General features: G+C 37.2%; 2 protein-coding genes across 2 annotated transcripts; both read left to right on the forward strand.

Moving 5' to 3' along the window:
• Positions 1 to 8,495: 8,495 nt before the first annotated feature.
• LOC122586154 lies at positions 8,496 to 9,608 on the forward strand. Its single transcript, XM_043758263.1, has one exon. The coding sequence runs from the start codon at positions 8,496 to 8,498 to the stop codon at positions 9,606 to 9,608; it is 1,113 nt and encodes a 370-aa protein (XP_043614198.1).
• Positions 9,609 to 9,711: 103 nt separating this feature from the next.
• Positions 9,712 to 10,128, forward strand: LOC122586162. The gene has a single exon (XM_043758273.1). The coding sequence runs from the start codon at positions 9,712 to 9,714 to the stop codon at positions 10,126 to 10,128; it is 417 nt and encodes a 138-aa protein (XP_043614208.1).
• The last annotated feature ends 14,959 nt before the right edge of the window (positions 10,129 to 25,087 follow it).

Raw genomic sequence — 25,087 nt, forward strand, 5'->3', positions numbered from 1 at the left:
GTTAACGAATAACAAACCCAAAACCTGAATAACCCAATCCATACAACTCGAATCCATCCAGGTTAGCTCGTGTATTTGAGTTTTTTTTTTTTTTTCCAACATCCTTACTAGCTGAGATACTTATGAAAAAAACTATAGTTTAGGTGTCAAAATATCATATATATATATATATTAGTGTTTTTATGATACTTATAGATTTTTCTTATCTAATTTTTATTTTGTATGTAAGTCGCCACATATTATTTTATCAGGTTGGACCCATTACACTTTTTCAAAAAAAATTAAGGTTGGTTTGTTTTTTTAAACATTAAATGACTGAATTGATAAAGTGGATGAATTGATAAAATGACTTAATAGATAAATAATGTATATATTAACTCAATATGGTTATTTTTTCGTTTATTATTTAAGTTAAAAAATACAAACACATTTCATGACTTAATATATTTAGTATTTTTTTTTATTAAGTTACCATTTTTGTATTAACTCTTTAAATAAATAACACCTTAGATATCTTTACAAACCATTAATCCTAATTTTACACATTTGAAGATTCTTTCTTATTCAAGGTCTTTAGAATTTTAATTTTATATAGTGAGTCTGTTAATTATTTTTCACATTAATTTGACTAGCTACAATCTTATATTAAACTTTTGTTTACATATTCTACATATATTTTGTGTATTATGAGATTTGAACAATTTATTTCAAGTAGCAATTTTTTTTCAGTAGAAATGAACATTAACGGTAAAGAATAATTTTCACTATTGTGACAACGTGGTATTGTCTTATTTCAACATTCGATTAATATTTAAATTTCACTCTAATATGATTACATTCTTATGTACCTTTTATGTTATCTAATATATGCATTTCAATTAGGTGTTTTACTTTTTATACAAAAAATGAGATAATTTGATTTTTAGAACCGATAAGATAAGGTTTTTTTTTCTTTTTGGTGGGGGGCGTAGGTGGGGTGTGGAACAACATAAATCTTTCATATAAAATTTTTAAATCTTAACACAGATTTGAACAAATCAAATCATCTATTTTCTGGCAAATATCAAATCATATTTTTTCCAATAGGGGCAATATACTTTCATATATACCATTTCTATATAAACAACACCATTGATGCAATGTTATTCACACAACACCTTCTGAATCATATTACATTCTATCTCACATATTACTAAGTTTAGATAGCTTTTAATAACAATGTTTCTTTTGTATAAATGCCGAGAGGGAGAAAATGCATAATAAAGATCAATGTAATCCAATTTTGGAGACAAACTTACTCTAACAACCTCAGAACTGTTGCTAGCATTGAGCTGATCTAATGAATGAGTAAGTTTTAATTGTTTTCATTCAAACTTGGTCATCAATCATAATCATTTCAATGATAGTAGTAGTTGAGGGGTTGTTATAGTAAGTTTGTTTCCAAAGTCGAATTATTAGCCTTTATCGTGCATGCCTCAGTTTCGGCATTGATAGTATCAAGAAAAGAAACATTGTTATTGCTGGGTGTTCTGGAAAACTTGAAACAAGTGCATCAAACAACATCTTTTTGTTTCGCTGCAAAGAAGATTAAAAGCACCGCCTTTCTCTGCAGTTTTAATATTTTTAAGATGTAATCTTCTAGTTTTTCATGTAAAGTATCATTATTGGTACCTTTTGTATGCATATCCTAGTTTCTTGCTAGTTGTACGTCATATATCAATAATATATATCTTTTTGTTGAACGGTGTTGTTTATATCGAGATGAAAGTATATTAGAAAAGATATGACTTGATATGTTTGTTTAAGCATAAATTTACACGGACATTAATGTGTTATGTTTATACTTAATTTCAGGGGTTTTTATCTTGCTTAGAATGTGGTTGAATTTATTAGAGCCTTGCTAGCGGTTCCTAGTTGGTGTGGAGGTATGATCAACTTCCACGCTACCAAGTATATGAATAGGTGTGTGTATAGTACATGAATTGAATTTGATCTGAGGCAAAGGCCTGCTATTTATAGGCACCAATGAGGGGTAGTCCTTGGTGTATGATGTCTTGATGGCAGGAGGCCGTTATTCGGGGTGTCGTCTAGTGTAACAAACTTTGTCTCTTTAGTTAACCTTCAGTACGTTTTTACAGTGTACGAGCATAGACGTCACTAGGTCTAGGTACAATTAACTCCGGATTAATGAGTAATGACGCAGCTAATGGTGATGTCCATAACGTGTGTTGGAGGGCATACGTCATCAAGCCCCCCCAGCCTAGTGTTGCGAGCTTGAATGTAAGGCTAGGCTTGGTTGCGTTCTTGCGTTGCTTTTTCTCTGCCGTATACGTTCCGGATATCAGGTGTTATTTCGAAATTGCAAGTGTTGTTTGTCCACGTGTCCTTCCCCTCTAAATTTTTTTTTTTTTGAAAATACATGGTATTTAATGCCTTGCCATGTGTCGGCCACACTGGTAAAGTGCGATTACACGTGGCGTTGATCCACCTCACCCGTCGCTTCGGTTGTTGCTACAGTGCCGCTACAGTAGCCCTTTATCTCACCGATAAATACCCCCTCATTTTTCACTTTTCTTTCACTTTTTCTCCCTTTTTTGCTCTTATCTGTGCCCCACTGGTCCGTAGGTGTTCTGGCTAATTCTCAGGTAGGTTTTAGCTTCCGTAGCATTTTTTTTGCATAGATCCGTAGGCGTATATATTTTGTCATTGTAAATGGGTAATAGAAGGGATCTCAAAATCACTACGTGGGGTATATGTCGTGATGATCTGGTCTGGTTTTTGGATAAATACAGGTTTCCATTAGGGTTAGGATATATTGTCCCTCTTCCATCCGATACACCCGCAAACCCTCCGGCTGGAAAAATTACATAATATTTTCATACTTTTTCATTAGGTAATATTTGTTTGCCCTTTACTAACTTCTTCTTAGCCGTCTTGAACTACCTCGGTTGTCATGTGTCTCAACTCACTCCTTTCGGTGCTGCTCGTATTGCCATGTTTGAGGCCTTGTGTCGTGCCCAACGTGGGGAGCCTTCAGTTAAATTATTCCGTAGGTCTTACAAATTAGGTTTTACTGGTTCACCATTGAAAAGAAGTTTGGTTGTGCCGAGATTGTGAAGGGTGTGAAAGATTCTTAGAAAGGGTGGAAGTCCCAATTTTTTTATGTGGATTCCTCCGTGGTACATCCCGATTATCCTAATGCTTTAACTTTTCGTGATACTCTTTTGACTAAGGGTGCACTGAATGATTTGATTCCCCCCGATGGCTTTGATGTTGCCTTGTATAAATGTTTGCTTCTTGCTCCCGTGCTTTGGAGGCCGTTGCCGGAGTCCATCTTGTTCCTTGGTAATTGAGAGAAGTCTGGCTGCATTTTCCGGCCGCTCCAATAATCAAGGGTTTAGATGGGGAGGGTACGGAATCATAGGTCTTTACTTGTACTATGTAGTGTTTGTTTGTTGATGTTCTTATCTTGTATTACTTTTGCAATGATGGACTTTACTCAGTTTCTTAATGCTGGCTATGAGATAGCGGACTTCCCTCCGGATGTACCCGAAGGTCAGAAGGTAGAGATTCAGAAGGCTCCGGCATATGGTCCGGAAGTGATTGTACTTGAAGAACATGATGCCTCTGCTGCTGCTGAGGAAACCGACGGGTCTTCGGCCAGGGTTATGGGTGACTACAAGAGAAAAAACAAGCGTGTTGTTGAAGAAGGAGAAATTGTTATAAAATCAAAAAAAGGTTACGGTGATGGGAACAAAAAATCCAAGAGTTCTGGTGTTGTTTTTAAGAATGCTTCGAGAACTAAGGGACGCTCCTGAAAGGACTATGACAATGGCTCCTGACTATATTTCGACTATGTTCCGGGTAAAGGTAAATCTCTTGCTAGCCTTCGTAAGATTCCGGGCTTTTCTATTGATGTCGAGAAGAAATTTCTTGGGTCTTCATATAGTGAGACCGAAAGTGTCTCCGGGGGTTATTATGCTCCTGACCCAGATCCCTCTCTTTACCGTATAGATACTGTGGGACCCGATTTTTCTATTCCTGATCTGCTAGAAGATAATGGTCCGCTGACTTTCACCATTGACCGTATACCGGCCCAGGGCCTTCTTCGGAAAGAGGAGAAGCGCTTGGATTATGTGACTGGCATTGTTGTCCCAGCTAGGATGAAAAAGTTGTCAGAGTTTTCGTGTGAAACATTTCAAGATTATGCAAATGATGCTGAAGTGTGGGGGATGCATGTTCAGGTATGTCTCCGTCTTGACTTACTGTTTTTATCTCTTATGCTTTGTATTTATTTTTGTTTTGTCTTTAGGCCGAATATGTGCGAAGGATCAAGGTCATGGAGGAACACTCAAAGGTCCTCATGAAAGAAAATGGCATCTTCAAACGTCAGTTAAGGAAGTTGGATGAGAAGAAGTGCAAGCTAAGATTTCTGAGTTGAGGATCGATGTAAAGTTTGAGAAGGAGAAGACTGAAACTGCTGAGAAGGAGTTGGAGACACTTTGTGAGAGATTTTCTGCCTTGGATGTTGAAAAGAGGAGTTGGGAAAATCGGTGTAAGGATGGGTAAGGATGCTACAAGACGCTGGGAAGAAGCTTGTTGACACGTCCTTCCTTTACTTGGAGAATCTGGCTGCTGGCTTTGAGCTAAAGTTTGCAGAATTGGTAGCACTCGAACCTACTCCCTGGCCTATCAAGACCGTTGCCCCTGCTGCTGAAGCCACTCCTGCTGCGTCTACTGCTGCCGCTACCTCTGTCGTGGTCTCCTCTTGAATGTGTTTCCTTTGTTCCCTCTACTTTGAATCGTGATATTGATGGTGCCTTACTGGCAAAAACACTTGGTATTTGTAAACCTTTGTTGGTATAAAACAATTTCTCTTTCCGTCTGTAAGCCTTTGTTGGCGTCGCACACTTTCTTATCGTTGTTTATATATCTATGTCGGCCGTAGGCTGCATTATCATTATTGTCTTGCAGGTGAATCATGTCTTTTTTGCATGGCGTGTAGGTACTTTTGATTGCAATCAATGTCTGGTACTCCGTTGGCCGGGGCGTATGTTTAGGCTAAAAGATTAGATTTTACTTTATTTATGCATAATGTCTTTTGTTCCGTTAGCCGGAGCGTGTGCGGAAGACAAAATATTTTGAATCTCAATTAAATAACACATTTTGTTCTGCTAGCCGGAGCGTGTGCGGAAGGCAAAATACTTTGATTTTTTCTAAATGTATAACATATTTTGTCCCGTTAGCCGGAGCGTGTGCGGAAGGCAAAATACTTTGAATTTTTCTAAATATATAACATATTTTGTTCGATTAGCTGGTGTGTCTGTGGAAGGTGAAACGACTCGATCCAAAAACATAATTAAATTTTTTTTTTTTTTACTTGATCAAATTACTTTAAACCAAATATTGGATAACTTAAGTCTTGTTTTATCATTAAAAGACATTACCAATGGAAAGTAGACTCTAACACGTTTCCGTGGATAATTTGAACATTAAAAACGGAGTTACAGTTTAAAAGTTATAGTCGTTTCAAAATTTGGGTTTTGTGCTGAACGAGAAAAAAGTTGCAGTGAACCCCTTCAAAGTTGCGGCGAACCTAAGAGGTCAGAAAAATGGACAGGACCAAAGTTGCGGTGAACCTACTAAGAGTTGCGGCGCAACTTTTAATCAGATAGCAAAATCTTTATTTTTGACACTCCAAATGACTTGCAACTCATTCCATTTATTTCTAACTTTTAAAACAGTTTACTAACATCCAAAATGACCCAAAAACACTTGATACAACATCAAATGAGTTACCAACCTTTACTTGAACATATTCATAGTTTACCAAACCAAATGGGTCACTTGCCCGAATTACCCAAGTTGTCAAAGCACCCATTTCACACAATGTCAACTACAAACCTACCCATTCAGGATTACAAGACTCAAAATGATGACATTACAACTCTTTCATACAAAAGGACACAAAATGTATCAAGAGCCATATGAGGTGGGATGAACTAGGTTTCTAACAAGCACCATTCTTCCAAGAATGGTCAAAATACCTTCAAAGTCCTAGCAACTTTAATATGTCAACAACTTCAAATCACAAGAACTAGTTCCTTCTTCCGGAAACACCTATCAAAATGGTAAACCACTAAAAAGTAAGCGAATGCTTAGTGAATAAACTTGCATACAAATATATATATATATATATATAAAATATATATATACGAAGGAGGGCAAAAACAAAAAAGACTATCGCATGTGGACAATGGTACCGTCATACCATCACTTGCATACTCACTTTTGCGCTAACAAACACATACATGGATCCATATACGCTAACAATAATCAAAGAGTTTCTTAGGCCTCATCTCAATACAACTATGGGATTCTTAGGGCCCCAACCTCAAAATTAGGCTCTAACGCCGAATCGATTACCACACACGGAATCCACCATCGTATGGTAATCGACCCAACGCACATATAAGAGTATGCAAATTTACTCACCTCCTTCACAACTAACAACAATAAAGATTGCCACAACAATTGCAAAGCTTTCAACCTAACAAATCAACACAATATGCATATAAGACTTTATTCACAAACTTGGCTAACTCACTTAGCCATACTATCAGTTCACTAGCATTCCTATTCACCCAAACTCATTCTCTTTGAGTTGGCTCAATTCCAAATCTCATTTAACAAAATTCAATCTTTCAAAATCATCAATCTCAACTATCTATCATTTTGCTAAAATCTCTTTCGTCATCACCATATGGCCATTTCATATCATAGTTACCAAATTCTCATTTTTGCCATAATGGTCACTAGCAAACTCAAATCAACATATTCATGCAACACTATGTTCATATATTAAGATGTATTTAAAATTTGGGAAAATAATAACAAAATTATCTTGCAACCCAAAAATCCCCAAATTGGATTTCCCATGAACCCTAATTCTTAATAAAAATCAAAACTAGGTTATGAGAGCTTTACCTTAAGGAAATGGAAGAATAAAAGTAAGGATTCAAGTCACAATTTCTTCCTGATGACATATCCCTCTATCGGTACGAAGGGCTGAACATGAAGGTCGCGATACAAAGGGACATTCGTTACGAAGGCTCCCGCGGTAAAATAAGATATGAATATATCTCCTATAAAATCGGGATTTGATCTTATTATTTCCAGCCAATAATCAGGGAAATTATATCCCTAGCCTAAGACTTAGGAAACCCTGAGCAATCTACTTGTTCTCCAAGAACACTTCCTCTATAAAAGGAGAAGGAAAAAAGACCTCTCGGTATTCGGAAAATATACAAAGGAGATCACAATAAATCTGGCGTAAAGAGACTCAATCTCTACCATAAGGGAATCGCCAACAAACAATCTCAAACATCCTCTACCCCTATCACTTAAACCTCGGTTCGGTGCACAAACATTTGGCGCTATCCGTGGGACCAATCACTCAGATCCTATAACCATTACAAGCATTGTTTCTTGTATCGAATCAAGAAATATGGCTGATGTACCGCCAGGGTTGGCGGGTCCACAATAGAAACACTAGTCGATGGTGGCCGACCTAGTCAGGAAACCGATCCCAACGCCAATCATCCCGGACAAACACCAGGGGGCGCGGGGAGTTCGTACAGGGGTCCCCATCGGGACCCCCACAACTGTTTAACCCAGACTACATCATTCGAAATTATGGCCATATTAGCCATACTATTAGGTACCTTAGGAGCATGGGGGAACTAGACGGTGTCGCCAGGGCGTTGAACTTCGACAATGAAACAGATGATGACTATGATGCCGATACCCCTCCAAGGGGACTCTGGCGATACCCCCGGATACCGAGATCTCGAGTCAGAACGGACTACGGGTTCGGACTGGGAAGTGAAGGCCTTAGGCCCCGGACACCTTTGCATCGAACGCAGCCATGGGAAACCGAAGCCAACGCTTAGAACGACGTTTCAAGACTAGAAAATATAGCCTCTGGAGCCAATGCTCAGACCAATGCTCCGCCAGAATCTGCCGGAGCGGGGAACCTCCCACTCAATACCCCTCAAGTCGGGACAGTCCCAGGAAGAGCCGACGCGGTGAACAATGCACCTGGAGGTCATCAAAGACCGTCGGGCACAACAAATCAAGGCCCGAGTCAAGTCTTTTATGGGTCTTCGGGGTCGACCATCCCAGGACCATCAGCCATAACGCACCAAGGTCCTAGTCAGACATCCCAAGGACCTTTGGGTCAGATCTTCCAAGGACCTTCGGGTCACATCTTCCAAGGACCTTCGGGTGAGACCTTCTGAGGCCCTTCGGCCCAGGCCTACTTGGGACCCATGGGTCAGAATCAATTAGGACTTTGGGGCCAAACCTTTCAAGGTCCCGTAGGGTAAATACCTCCGAACCAAGGTCATGGAGGTGTAAATGGTTCGGGGGCACAACAATATGCATCACAACAATATGGTACATTACCCTACCAGTATGATGCACCACAATACAACATGCCTATTCCCGCTCCAGGACCCTATGGACCGCAAAACTGGGGGGCTCCGGTCTACCAAAACGCCTTGGAATTGCAAATAGTCGGAGGGAATGTTGAAAATTCACCATTCGTCGCTTGGATACAGAACTATCCCCTTCCAAAAGATTTGAAATACCCTTCCCACCTTGGAACGTACAAAGGGAAAAGCGATCCGGATAATTTCTTGGAAGCATTCGAGAGCGTAGCAGAAATGAAGGTCTGGAACGTACCCGTCGCGTGCCGAATATTCAGGTATGCACTTGAAGAAGATGCTAGAGAATGGCTGAAAAATGTTGCAAAGGGGTCCATCATTAGTTTTGAAGACCTCAAGGAGAAATTTAGAGCCCGCTTTAGCCAACAGAAAAAACATAAGAAAATCCACGTGGCTGCCCACGGGGTAAAACAAAAAAAGACAGAACCCTGTAGGACGTTTCTTGACAAATTTACCACTGAGACGGAAGATATTATAGATCTTCCTGAATCGCAAAGAATATCTGCATTATTGCATGGCCTTCGGAGCAGAGAACTAGTTGAATTATTGTATAGAGATCTCCCGAAGACATACGAAGTCGTCCAAAAAAGAGCACATGTGTACCTAGATGCAAGAGATACTGCGCCAAAGGGAGACATTAGCCCATCGCGTGATAAGGAGGCCCAGACACATAGAAAGGGGAAATGGAATAACGAAAGGGAAAGGCCAAGGTACAGCCCGTACAATAAAGATGACAAAGGATACCTAAAGGTCAATCTCCCGGAACTACACAAAAGCCCGAAAGAAATATTACTCATTGAAAGCGTCGCGAAAACCTTCCCAACACCGCCCAGGCTAAGTGGGAAAAACAGGAAGGACCCAGAAAAATATTGCGAGTTTCACAGAGACCATGGCCATGATACGAATGCATGCTGGCAACTCAGAAAAGCCATTGAAGAAGCAATCAACGAAGGAAAATTGTCACACTTGGTGAAAAGCGTCGAGCAACAACAATATCCTAAGAAGGAAGATGATACAGATGACAAGAAGAAAGGCCCCAATAAAAACTATTTACACCATTGTAAAGAAGAAGACAGGATATGCGCCCCGGAGAGCCTATAGGGGGAACATGCCAAGCATTACATTTCCACCTATATATAATGGCAAAATCTTCAGAGACCCCCTAGTAATTTCGGCATTATTTGAGGTCTCAAAGGTAAAAGAAATGGTCGTGGATACCGGGAGCGAGTGTAATGTCCTATACGAGGAAGTATTCTGGAAACTAAACCCTTTGTCACGAATGAACTTCAGAAAGGCAGGAACTTCGGTCCAAGGATACTCCGGCGACTCAGCTGAACCATTAGGAAAGCTGTCTCTGCAAACAACGATTGGAAAGGGACATTGGAAACGAAAAGAGAAAATCACGTTCACAGTAGTAAGTGGAACTTCACCTTTTCAAGCGATCCTAGGCAGACCGGGACTCCAGAAGTTCGGAATAATCCCATCTGTGATGCATGGCCTGATCAAATATGAAACGAATGGAAGAATAGCAACCTTGGTGGGAAAGGCTAAAAAGCTCTCTGACGAAGGCCGAGACGGTTGTCACGAGATATCCATGAATGATAGGCCGTATTATGGATGATATTGAATAAATAGCCCACTTAGCGAGGCCCGTTATCCTTTTGTTATGCCAAAGCCTAGAGGATATGGTATGTAACCTCACCTTTTATGAAATAAAGGCTTTTCAGTTTTCACTTTTTATTTTTTCCTTTTACAAACATATAAGACGCAAAATACAAATGCGCAGAAAATATTGAACATTAAAAATGGGCACGCCCATGAACTTAAAACTCCGGAGATCAACAAGACCATTAGTCCTAACAAACACCCACAGATATATCCATATAAAATAAACATGCAAAACAAATGGGTGCAAAAATAAGACAGCATTCAAGTTGCACAATAACACAACCTTTGGGCTGCAAAAATAAGACAGCATTCAAGCTGCACAAAAGACGGATCCCAAGCTACAAGCATAGTTAATATTAAACAGGTGATAAGTTTAAAAATATCTACAAGCATAGAAAATAAAATTGTTCAAGATATCATAAGCTGTTATCAAAAGAAGATTGTTTAAAGGCACATTCGCCATAATAAAGGCACACAGGCCATCACTGGGGGTCAACAACGAATTCAGGTTGGATCACATCAGGGGTAATCTTGAGCAGGTCCTCCACAGTAGCATTAGGGTCAGCAATAATTTTCTCCAAGAATGGGAAAGAAGCTTCTTTTCATTTTTGGTCAGCAATCTCAAGGTCAAGAGAGGCAGTTACAACAAAATCACCCCTGCAACGCATGTCGCACTTCCTTTGCCCTCTCAGCAGAAGTCAACTCTCCCAACAACTGCCCCACATCATCACTATAAAGAAGAGACCTGCTTACATACGGAATCACTTCTGTCACCAATCTGACCCTATCTTCCTTCAGCAACCTCATCTGATCACGCAACAACTTACCACTCTCACGCTCTGAAGCAAACTCTTCCTGTAATTTCAACACTTCTTCATCATGAACAACCGCATCTGCCTTCAACAAATGAATTTGTCGCCTTAAATCTTGAACAATATCCAATATCTCCACAGTGGTAACAAATCGAGCCTCTCTGGCCTTCAAATCTTCAATAGTTGTTGACAAAGAATGAACCTCCAAATTCCTGGACCTAAGATCAATGGACATCCTAGAAAAACGCATCTTTAAGCATGGAACTGTCAATCTTTTTTGAAAACACGAAGGAATGTCTCGTTATCCATATTGTCAATTTTCTTGACATCTTTTGCATTCATGTCTTCACCATTCAACCATTCTAGAATCTCTTGGTCATGAAGGTCTGTAAGGACAAAATTTCTCTTATCTATAAGCAAAAAATGTATAATTACAAAATGTTAGAAATCTAAAATAGTGATACATTGTAATTTAAGTTATAGGACTTACTTGTTGTTAAGTCATGAGATTGTGATTTCTAAGGTTGAGGGACTAATTGTGATAATTAGCATAGTTGTTTAGATTAGCCTATAAATAGCCCTCATCAACTTAGAAATCATAACCTTTCATAACATACACATAACATTTTCATACTTTTACACCTTAATCACACACTTAATCCCAATTCTCTCTCAACACACACACAAACACCAAGAACACACACATTAACCAAACACCATTGTTGATGTGAATTCGGTGATGAAAATCGTGTTGTTACATGTGGTATCAGAGCAAATATCATTTTGATCTCGATTCATAACTGAATTCAATCACAAATCATCAGAAAATCAAAATTTAATTCTGTTTTAATTCTGTTTTTTAGTTCGTCATTTTATTCACTGAAAATTCAAAAATTAACCTCTCAAATCACATAAAATCACAAATGTTTGTTCACCAATCGATTCCTGATAGTTGATAACATAATCCTCTCAAGTTTCACGTTCTAATTCAATCTGGATCATGATTTCAGATTTTGAGTTTTTGGCGCTAAAATTTGGGTTTTGATTCCATTATGTTTTGAGTTGAATTGTGTTAATCGGATCGTTGCTGAGGTGATTTCAAACAGTTTGCAATTGGTTTCATGTTCTAATTCCCAGAAAATCAAAAGTTATTGAAGTTTTAAGGTTCATCAATGGAGTTTTTCACGTTCTGAGGTTGAAGACGACTGAAGTTAAAACTATCTCTTTTAGATCGTTTTAGTTTTTATACATCATTTCAGTGTTTGTGGCTTGTAAGACGATCTCTTTTAGATCGTTTTGACAAGTGTGGTTGTGTTGTGAAGAGTTGATTGTGGCTAATTGATCCTTTGGATTGGTTTGGTCAATTCAATTTCTTGAAAATTAATCAAGTTGTTGAGAAATTCTGATAAGAAACCAAAACGATCTCTTTTTAGATCGTTTCAGCCTTTGAAAACCAAAATGATCTCTTTTAGATCGTTTCAGTTTTTGTGAAACCAAAACGATCCCTTTTAGATCGTTTTCAAGTTTTACTTGAACTTTCTCTGGTTTGAGTAATTCGTGAAGAGTTGTGTTTGGGAATCATAATATTCTTGGGTAACTGATCTTCGTGATTGGTTTTGCTCAGTTCATTTCATTCCAATTCATACCAAAACTCTGCCCAAATCATTTCAGAATACTTAGAATTTTTTCTTCAAAATTCTCAAGATCGTTTCATTTTAGATCGTTTCATTCCTGGTTCAATTTAGATCGTTTCAATTTAGATCGTTTCAATGTAGATCGTTTCATTCCTGCCCATTTAGATCGTTTCATTTTCACTTCTTCTAAATCTTTTCATTTCACTTTCTTAAAACGATTTCAATTTAGATCGTTTCATTTCATTCCAATTTAGATCGTTTCATTCTTTCTTCAAAAATCAATTCAATTCTCAATTCAAATCAATTTCTAATGGCTACTCGTGAAGCGTTGGCTTTGGGTACTGACACAAGACCTCCAGTTCTTTATCGTGGTAACTATGGACTTTGGAAGAAAAGGTTCATGGATTATGTGGAACATCAGATTAATGGTCACATGATTAAGGATTAAATCATGAATGGACTTGCAGTGCATCGTCATCCTACTACCGGTGCTATCTTGACTCCTGATCTTTTAAATGCCGAACAAAAAGATCGAACTGCTGCTGACAACAGAGCTAGGTCATGCTTATATCAAGCACTTCCGGATGAGATCTATGGCTCAGTTGATTCCTATGACACAGCAAAGGAGATTTGGGATGAAGTTGCTAGGCAAATGGAAGGAGCTGATGTAACTTCAACAATCCGACTGACAAATATCTTAACTGAGTTTGACAACTTTCAGAAAGCACCAAATGAATCTCTCGAGTCCGTGTACTACAGATTTTGCAATGTAATCAATGAACTGAGAAAGAACAAGGTCAAGAAAACTGAAATTGAGTTGAATATCAAATTCATCAAAGCTCTTGGTCCCGAGTGGGAAGATTTTGGAACTCAAATCAAGCAACATCATAATTTAACCAAGTTTACCATTCATACCCTTTATGAATCTTTCAAGTTGAATGAGCATCAAGTTCTTAGCAAGTACTCATCCAACAAACTGCCAGAAGTTGTATCTGCTGATCCTTTGGCATTAATTGTTAAAAGAAAGATTTCTGAGGCACTCAAGAAACAAATGACTGTTGTTTCGTCGTCTGATGAGGAGGGAGATGATTTTTTGCCTCCAAGAGATGGTGTTCATGATGAATTTTACCAAGCTCTTGCCGCTGTGACTAAGCATTTCAAAAGAAAGTACTACAAAGCGAGGTCAACTAATAACAATCTCCGTACCTCATCAACAAGTGCATTTCCAAAGAAAGAGCAATATCATCACAAGAATTTTGAACAAGGAGAATCGAGTGGATCTAAGAATGTGGATAAGAAGGAAGGTAAGAAGGAAGGAAGTGAGAAACAAATGGTGGAGAAAGGAAAAGCATTTGAAAAAAAGTGTTACAACTGCGGTGTTCCTGGTCATTTTGCTGTGGATTGCAAGCTGCCTCACAAGAAGAACTATGATTACTACAAGCAGAAGATGCTACTGGCAAAGCAAGTGGAAGCCCGTCAAGCCTTGATTGCTGAGGACGACAAGTGGCTTTTGCTGTCGGATGATGAAGATGAAGATCTGTCTGCGAATGTATGTTTCATGGCAAGGTTGAGCAAAGACAAAGCATTGGAGGCTGAAAGCATTGACGAGGAATATCCTAATGAAGAGGTAAATCTCGACTCTACTTTTTCATTAATTAAGGATAAAGAGTCTTGTAGAATTGCCTTATCCAACTTGATAAATCAATTCACTTCTCTAGCCAGCAAGAACAAGAAATTGAAAAATAGCATTTTATTTTCTAAAAGTGAGTACACAAAACTTCTTGAAGAAAATTCAAAACTACTTTTTGAATATGATGCTATGAAACAAGAATTTCAAAATTATAAAGAGCAAATGTTGGTGAAAGAATGTGAGATGAATGCCTCTCCAGATTTTAAGTTATTAGAAAAGTGTCATAATTTAGAAAAGAACATTCTTGATCTTGAAAAAGCCAATCAAGATCTTGAAATTCAAAACACCAATGAGTGGCTTTGTGCGAATGCGAGACAAATGGATGTTGATATTCTGAATAAGAAGCTTCAAGAAGCTACACCAAAAACAATTGAACTCGAAAGAAAAGTTTCTGATTTAAATCACAATTGTTTTCTAAAAGGCATTGAGATTGAAGACCTTGAAAATCAAGTTGAGGAACTTAAAAAGAATATACTTTTCTATCTAGAAAAGTTGTACAAAGTTGAACAAAATCCTCTCTTGGATTTCACTGCCTATTTCAATAAATCAAAAATTGATAGATCGGAACTTCTTCTTGGGTTGGGATTTGAGAATATCACTCCATTGCAAAAAGCCAAAGACAAGATTGAACCCTTGTATGATGAAAAGTTTCTGAGACTTGGTATGGTTCAACAATTCATTCGTCCATTGGATGACGAATTTGAGACTGATGAAGTTGAGAAAATTCAAAACAATAAATTTTTGGTTAATTATGATGTCATCAATACTTCTGACGAAATGAAAAAGTCATCAATTTTTGAATTAGATGAGATTGCGTCTAATTTTCAAAACCAAGAATCTGTCGTTTTCCCACCTAAACCAACTAAATTGTATGTTCCATCCATAATTTTGGAAAAACAAATAGAAGGTTTACAACAAAAGGTGGAATCTCAACAAAACCTTATCAATAATCTACAGTCTCAAAGTCCGAATTCGAAGAATGAATCAGTTGTTGTGGATATCAAGAAAGTTTGTGTGAATGTTTCTACTCAAACTGAACTAAATCCCTTAGTAGACCATTTCACTTAAACTATCTGTGATTCATCTACAAATTCATCCACCCAGACCGTGACTGATTGTTTTGCATGTACTTGTCAAACTACTGCTACTTCCATAGCTGCAAATTATGTGCAATCTGATTTATCTGATGAAGATCTTGCGCGTAACTTAGTTTTGATATGGTACTTTTATCAGTTTTTCACATGCGAAAATGTTGATGAGCTAGTTGTTCACCCTAAGCCTAGTGCTAGTATAGGTGTTGAAACTTCTACTCAATTCTCTTGTGAAACCAAAGATGCGTCAATCCAAGTTGATCTTATTTCTGAGACTAACTGTAATGTAATGTTGGACAACAAGATTCCTGATTTTTCTAAAAATTCTCAAAAGATGATTTTGATAAATTCATGGAGGGAGAATATGTTTTTGACTTAGAAACTGAGAAAAAGATTGAATCTATCAAAATCAAAACTGAAATAAAAAACGAATCTCAAAAAACAAAATCATTGTCCAAAGCTCCAATGTCATATTACTTCAAGGAACGAGTTAAACCCAAACTCGTCAAGATTGACCAAAAGACCCCTACCCCTCCAAATTCTGTCAAACATGTCAAGAAGAAACAAGTTGAGACCTCACCAAGACCAAGGTATCACAAAGTGAAACTTCCAAAAGACAATACCAATGCTTCTTCGTCTAACTCTCAATCTAGTTCATTACCTAAGGTGTCTAAGTCTAGCTCAGTATTGCTAAATAAGGACACATCGAATGGTTCAACTAGATATAGGGATAGATATGGATGGTTTTCACATGACAAACCTAAGAAGCAAGAAGTTTCCTCAACCCCAAAAGAGACCAAAAAGATGAAAATGTTTAAAACCCCTCATTCTAGTCTTCTTAGTGTCAATTCAACAGGTGGAAAGACCAATTGGGTTCCTAAGTCATTAGAACTTAAGATCAGTATTAAGCAAGTGTCTATTGAAAAAAGAAAAAGAAAAGGAGGAGGAGAAAGAATGGTTGGAAAAGAAAGAAAAAAGTTTCTGTTGGTTTAAACAATTCATCTTTAGTAAACAATGATAATAATTCCAAGGCTATGCCTTGTGAGGCTGTAAACAATATTAATTCTCGTGCTTGTTTGAATGCTGTTAAACATGTTACTTTTAATTCAAATGTGAATGTGCGTACCTTTTATACGAATGTGCTTATTGATGGTGTGCTTGTTAATGCTCATATTGATTCTAAAGCATGTTTGTATGCAATTCCTAAGTTATCCCCCCCTGCCTGTATTAACTAACCACAAAGGACCCGTCTTTAAGTGGGTACCTAAAGTCGGCTAAACTCTTTGATTGCAGGAAATAACCATCTGTGTATGGATACTCGATTCCGGGTGTTCAAAGCACATGACTGGCAATAAATCATTGCTCAAGAACTTTGTTGAAAGGTTCATGGGAACTGTTCGTTTTGGAAACAACAACTTCGCTCCTATTCTAGGTTATGGAGATATTGAAAGAAACGGAATTGTCATTAAGAAAGTTCATTATGTTGAAGGTTTGAGTCATAATCTGTTCAGTGTTGGACAATTCTATGACAACAATCTTCAAGTTCTTTTTCGACAGTCCCTTTGCAAAGTCTAAACTCTAGATGGAGTTGATATCCTCTACGGAGATCGTGGTGATAACCTTTTTACGGTTAATCTTGATGATAACCAACCAACTGATAACATCTGTCTTGTTTCAAAAGCTACTTCGAAGAATTTTTGGTTGTGGCATAGAAGTTTTTCTCACTTGAATTATCAAACCATCAATGCTTTAGTCAACAAGCAGCTTGTTGAAGGCTTGCCTGACTACAAGTATGAAAGTGAGCATGTCTGTCCTTCTTGTGCAGTTGGGAAGATCAAAAGAACTTCTCATAAACCAAAGAAAATTCCACACACTTTGGCACCTCTTCATTTGCTTCACATGGATCTTTGTGGACCTATGAAAGTACAAAGTCGAAACGGGAAGAGATAAATTCTGGTTATCGTTGATGATTTTTCAAGATATACTTGGGTAAAGTTTCTTACATCAAAAGATGAAACTACTCAAATTTTGATCGATTTCATCACCTCCACCCAAGTAAATCTTCAACTTCCAGTCCGTTACATCCGTTCGGATAACGGTACTGAGTTCAAAAATGCCGTCTTCGATGAATTTTGCAAATCAAAAGGCATTACTCACCAATTCTCTGCTGCCCGCACCCCACAACAAAATGGTGTCGTTGAAAGGAGAAACCGAACGCTGGTGGAAGCAGCAAGGACAATGCTTGCTTATTCCAAGTTACCATCGAACATGTGGGCTGAAGCTGTTGACATTGCCTGTCACACTCAGAATCGGTCCATTATCAATCAGCGTCATGAGAAGACTCCTTATAAGGTTATTAACAAACGCAAACCCAACATCAATTACTTCCATATTTTTGGGTGTGTCTGTTATACCTTGAATGATCGGGAAAATGTTGGAAAGTTTGAAAAGAAAGGTGACGAAGGTTACTTTGTTGGTTACTCAAAGACATCGATTGCCTATTGTTAGGTCCTGATTTACTGGACTCACTCCAGACGTAACTACTGGAGCCCTCTGAAGATTTGTCCAGAAATTATGTGAAGACCAGTGAACCATTTACTTGTACAGAAATCTGGATTCCACCAGATTGGTTTACTGGACTTCACTCCAGTCAAGATCTTTCCACTGAAGAACATTCTCACTGAAGTCTGAAGAAAGAAGTCCGACAAATAGCGGAGCTCACTGAAAGACTTAACAGATCTCCTGACTGGAGTCCTTGTCTCTAGACCTTACAAGTCTGAACACTGATTATGTGGAATTGACTTTATGCCTTTACATGCCTTTAACCGGACAATCCATTTGTCTTTTATTAAAAGCCTTACATGCATGTAAAGGTGGTTGGTTAATTAGAAAACAAGTCACTGTCATGTGACTTTATTCTTGTACTTTAATCAATGTTTTTAAGGAATTAATGTAATTTCCTTAAATGCATGTAACCATATTTGTACGGCAAAAAGAATATTATATTTATTCTTTTTGCCTATAAATACCAAGTCACTTCCTCGTCCAAATTACATACTTTTGCAATTTGGTGTCTTTGCTCAAATACTCTCGATCTAAACAGTTATACTTCACAACTTTAAGTATTTCGATCAAAGAGTTTATTTAGCAAAGATTAGATCACTTGTAATTCATAGGTTGTTTAGATACTTACTTTGTAATATCTTGTTCTACAACAACCTTGTATTTTATTTAACATCAATAAATAAAATACACTTGAAAATTACATTGTGTCTCACCATTTACTTATATGCTTATCTTTATATTGCTTAAGTACGTATTACGTTATATATTTTCTTGCATTTATATTAATCATAATACTAGTCCAATCTAGTGCTTACTTGACTTTTAATACTAGTCATCTCTAGTGATTACTTGACTTGTTATTCTATACTTGTGGGTTAAACCATCGAGTGAGGGACTTCACACCTATCGCATCTTCAATCGCTGAACAAACACAATTCAAGAAACCATGAATGTTTGGTTTGATGAGATGTCTGGCATGATTTTTGAACAAGAAAGTTTGCTACCAACAATTAGTGATCCAAGTACTTCAAGTACTTCCTCAAGGACGTCTACCTTAGCTTCCAAGTTCAAGAAGTATCCTACTCCAACAAGTGAAGAACTAGATATTCTTTTTGAAGAGTTCTACAATTCAAAACCGATTCAAGCAAAGGAACCTCAAGTCATCAATGAACCAATTTCGAATAATGATTACTTTCAAACAAATGAATCAGTTCCTGACAACAATCATGAACCATCTTCAAATTCTTCAGAGCAAGAAGAATCATCTTCAAGTGATATTTATTCTCAAAAGAATGATCAAGAACAACCTTCTCAGATTACCCAGACAACAAACCCATCAAATACTCCAACTGTGTATGTGCCACTGGATTTTGATCATCCAGATTTTGAGGAAAGAGTTCTTCCGAGTTATGATTCCATTTCTCAACAGAACTCAGGCTTTAATGATGATGATGTTGATATTCATCAACAAGATATTCTTCCTCATGACAACAAATGGTCACGTATGCGCAGAGATCATCCTACAGAGCAGATAATTGGAGATCCACAAGCTGGTGTTACTACCCGTACTTCAGTCAATGAGTGTCTTGTTGCACTTTCACTGAGTAACATCGAACCTAAAACAGTCTCTGAAGCTCTTAGTGATCCAGAGTGGGTTAAAGCGATGCAAGATGAACTAGCTCAGTTTGAAAGGCTGAAGGTATGGAGGTTGGTTCCAAATCCGAGGAAAGAAGAACCAATTGGCACCAAATGGATTTTCAAGAATAAGAAGGATGAAAATGGAGTTGTAGTAAGGAACAAAGCTCGATTAGTCGCGAAGGGTTATTGCCAACAACCTGGTGTAGACTTCGACGAAACTTTCGCTCCTGTTGCAAGAATGGAGGCCATTCGCATATTCTTAGCTTATGCTGCATTCAGAAATTTCACAGTGTTTCAAATGGATGTAAAGACAGCGTTCTTGAATGGTGAGCTCAAAGAAGAGGTTTTCGTAGAGCAACCTGAAGGTTTTGTTGATTCTCAGAAACCAAATCATGTCTACAGGTTAGACAAGGCTCTCTATGGTTTGAAGCAAGCACCCCGAGCATGGTATGATTCCTTAACTACTTTCTTACTTAAAGGAGGCTTTACCAAAGGCACTATTGACCCTACCTTGTTTATTCGTAAGCAAGGTAAGCATGTTTTACTTGTCCAAGTATATGTTGATGACATTATTTTTGGGTCAACCAGTCAAACTTTTTGCCAAAACTTTTCATCTCTAATGGTCAATCATTTTGAAATGAGCATGATTGGGGAAATGAACTACTTTTTGGGTCTACAAATCAAACAATTACCAACTTGTATTTTTATATCACAAGGTAAGTACATTAAAGATATGTTGAAAAAGTTTGATATGACTTCATGTTCTTCAATTTCAACCCCAATGGCTGCTCGTACAAACATTAATGCTGATAAAAATGGGAAACCATTTGACCAGAAGAGATATAGAAGTATGATTGGTTCATTGTTGTACCTTACAGCATCTCGCCCAGATATAATGTTTGCAACATGTATGTGTGCTAGGTATCAAGCTGCTCCGACTGATTTACATTACCAAGCAGTGAAACGAATTTTTCGTTATCTGAAGGGTACAACCAATCTTGGTCTCTGGTATCCAAGGGATACTGGATTCAATTTAACTGCCTATTCAGATACAGATTATGCAGGTTGTAAGCTTGATCGCAAGAGCACATCTGGTACTTTACAATTCTTAGGTGATAAGATTGTAACTGTGTGTCACTGTCAACTGCTGAAGCTGAATATGTGGCTGCAGCTAGCTGTTGTGCTCAAGTGTTATGGATGAAAACACAACTTACCGATTATGGTCTGAATTATGATCGCGTCCCTATCTATTGTGATTCGCAAAGTGCCATTGCAATTGCTGTCAACTCAGTAAACCACTCCCGTTCAAATCACATTGATGTTAGATATCATTTTCTCAAAGATCACATTGAGAAAGGTAACATTGAGCTCTACTTCGTGGGAACTGACTACCAACTCACTGATTTGTTCAATAAACCACTGGATGAAAAGAGGTTTAACTTTCTAATGTCTAAACTTGGTATGTTGAATTTTGATCCTGGAATCACTTTACCATTGAAAGAATTCTTGATACATTTTTCAGAAAATTAAAAATTGAAAAGATAAAGTCAAATACAAAAGTAAAAAAAAAATTTCAAAAAGAAACGAAAAGTTTTTTTTTATGGCTTGCATATATTCTGTATGCAACTCGTTCTTCATTGAGCTATTTAATTTCAAAATGGCTTATGCATACTCTGTGCATAACCCGTTCTTATTTGAAATTATTTATATTTCAAAGTTGGTATAAATTCGTGTTGTTATACATATAGATTGATATAAGATAACGCGGAATTGAACGCCTTTGTGTACTTCCAAGTGGTCTTATATGAATATGTATGTGTAATGGCAATTTTTCATTTGATTAAAATTGCAAACAATTCTCTTCAAGAGTCTTGATTTTGTTGCAAACATCTTCAAATTTTTCAAATGAATTTCATGTTTCAAAAACTCTCAATTGTTGATATGAGAAGCAAAGGATTGAACGCCTTTGTGTACTCCTGAGTTGTCTCATCTTGAACAATTGATTGAGTCAAATCATTATGGTTTTTGTGAAATTCATTTTTGCTCCACCTTTCTATGAAAACTTTGCATAGATTAAGGGGGAGTTTGTGATTTCAAATCTCCGTCAAACTTCAAATGTGTTTTTAAATCATTTTTTTCACATTTGATGATTTTCAAAAGATTTTCTCCAAAGGAAGTTCGGTGTTTAGTTTGCACATGAGCGACTAGGTTTTCTCAAAATTTACTCCATGGACTGCATCATCGCCGATGAGTTCTAACCCCGGAGTATTCACTTCTTTCATTAGATAGTGAGGGTATTTTGAGTGATGATGATTTCGTGCAACTAGGATGGAGGGAGTAAAGTCGAAAAGTGAGAGGTTATGGTGATATGTTGTGAGAAAAGGGTTAAAAGAATTGATACCCTTCTCTAAAATTCTCAAATCGCCGGGTAAAACACATTTCTATCGGATGTTATTTGTTGATATCTCGATATTGAAGAAGCCTTCATGGACCCAGTGAAGCGATGCACATCTTTACCTAACCACTCAAGTGTTTCTTAACAAATGCTTGTTTTATTTCTCACGGAGATTTTCTCATTTCTATTGACTCTTCATTTGGAAGATGTTGATATTGAAAAAGGGTGACACTCTGCTCCAGTCCCCGACTTCATTTGATCACTTTGTGTCTAGAGCTATCTTGATTGATCATTGATTTGATCATTTTTCATTCTTTAGGACACATTTGCGTCATATCTTTGTGATATAAATGCTTATCTTTGTGATATAGCTGGAACATTTGTAGTGATATCTTAATTGATATTTCACGATGATCAAATGGAAATCCTACCATTGCTAACATCACTTCCAGCTTTGAAAGTAGGTTTCATAATTACCTTTGTGTGATTATTGAATTACCAAGAAGTCTATTATGACCTTGGATTTTTCAGAAAAAGTCTTTAAGGATAGTAGAACATAGTTATCGAACGCTTAGGTGACACTGACCATGGTTTACATTCTTTGAAGCATTCTTGAGGTTGAAAAGCCAAAAGACCGAACTATGTTAGAGTTGTGCTTTGTGCATTTCTCAATGATACATAGGAAATCCGATAAATGGTATACATTTCTTTCGGTCATTTCATTAATCTTTTTGATTTTTGCAAATGTAAACGGATCATGCTTATCCGGTTTTCATTTCTCATCACCCCAACACAGAAAACACCAACACCATGTTAAAATGTTTATCCCAACAACTTCAATCTTACATTTTAGTCACCCATAGGAACAATTGGGTTGGTTTATTTGGTTAGATTGATGTTTTGATGGTTGACAATTCTCCATATGCATAATGTCTAGATTTTAGTCATGATTATTTCTTTTAACATTCAAATCAATCAATGTTTGCATAATGACATTGGTTCCCAACTTTGTCATTATGAGGGGGAGAAAATAGTATGATTGATTATTGATTAGGAGAAGAAATTAGAATGATTGATAAGGACAAGGAGAAAGTTTGTGTTTAGTTGTTTCAAGTTTTCTTGATTTGCTTTCCGAGATACTATCATTCAGCTTCTTGTTGGAAGTTTTCAAGTTTATTTAGAGTTCTTTTATCTCAAATTTCATTTGTGACATCAACTCATCATTCTTCTTCAAAGTTTGTTTGTCAATTTCATTCCAAACTGGAAGGGTTCCAAATTCAACTTGAAGATTATTCATCTCGAAAGAAAAGGATATACATTCAAGAATGTAACAAGAGACTTTTCAAAAATCGAAGAAACTGTGATTACTCATGAATTGAGGGGGAGCATGATTACTTCATAAGAGACTTTTCAAAACCTCATTCAAATGTTTACTCTCAAAAGTGCTTAAGATGATGTGACAAAGATCAAAGCTTCGAGGACAAAAGATTGAAGATTCAAGACAAAGAAGAAAAGCTTCAAAAGAGTCTTCATCAATTCAATTTATACAAGATCTTCAAAGTCATACAACAACACTTTACCAAAAGCTACAATGCATAAATCAAGGGGGAGAGTACATATTTCTGAAGATTCATTCCAAGACATCAAAAATTCAAGAATCAAAGATTGAAGAATCCAAAACCAATTCATACCTTCCGCATTTCAAAAGACAACTCTGATTCCTGATTCAACAATTCTCGAAGATTTAATACACACACACATTTATCATTCTCTGTTCAAAAAGAACATTAAGAATCAACAAATGATTTAACATCAAGAAGTCCAAGACCAAGACTGAATCAAGTTTTCCAAAGACAATGAGAAAGCTTTGAAGACTTGTTTCAACACACCAATTGTTTTCACCACCAGGCTCATCAAATTCATTCCTACAAGACAAAATAACACGTACTTCATTCCTTACAATATATCACTAAGGGGGGGAATGTTAGAAATCCAAAATAGTGATACATTGTAATTTAAGTTATAGGACTTACTTGTTGTTAAGTCATGAGATTGTGATTTCTAAGGTTGAGGGGCTAATTGCGATAATTAGCATAGTTGTTTAGATTAGCCTATAAATAGCCCTCATCAACTTAGAAATCATAACCTTTCATAACACACACATAACATTTTCATACTTTTACACCTTAATCACACACAATTAATCCCAATTCTCTCTCAACACACACACAAACACCAAGAACACACACACTAACCAAACACCATTGTTGATGTGAATTCGGTGATGAAAATCGTGTTATTACACACACACAAAAAAAAAAAAAGAGCAAGAAGAGATACATACCTGTCATTGGGGTAGCAGGCTTGCGAAACACAGCATCTGTGTCTCCATCACCAACTTTTTTCCTCTTCAAAAGTCACCCTGCAACAGAATGAGTAACACTAGATTCAAGAATCTCCATTTCTTCTTTCCTCTGCTGGAAGTAGGGGTAGGCACAACCTCCACAACTTGGATTTCGACATCAGACATATCAACATTCAGGATAGGAGGATTCACAGCACTTGAAACTTCAGGATTCTCTTTTTGAACACCCGATGAACCTGCATCAGCAACAAGACTTCCTTGTCCTTCATCAAGAGGCACAATGGTCAGTTCTTTCACACCCTTCTTTACAAATTTCCTAAATGTCATATCTGCAAAAAATTAAATTGTCATAAGTTATGACTACATGACAGTACAAACAAATAATTGAAATCAACCCTTACCATCTATCTCCACACTCCTGGGTGGCAAGACACTTATCAAATTAGCTTTATACAACACAACATCAGGATATGGAGCAACCTTTATGGGATTCAGTCGAATCTCACGACATAGATCATCCACCACATATTCAGGAAAAGGATTTTCATAATCTTTATGGATACATAACAACTTCCTATTAGTCACAGCCTCAAAACTAGCAGGGATCAAGGACGCTTTCATAAACACAAAATCGATTTTCCAGTCACGAATATCTAAACCACCTTTCTTAAAACAACCAGCTTTTGAACGATTACCTACATTAACCCAATCACCATATGGGT

Source organism: Erigeron canadensis, chromosome 1 (assembly GCF_010389155.1).
Source record: "Erigeron canadensis isolate Cc75 chromosome 1, C_canadensis_v1, whole genome shotgun sequence".
NCBI classification, from domain to species: domain Eukaryota; kingdom Viridiplantae; phylum Streptophyta; class Magnoliopsida; order Asterales; family Asteraceae; genus Erigeron; species Erigeron canadensis.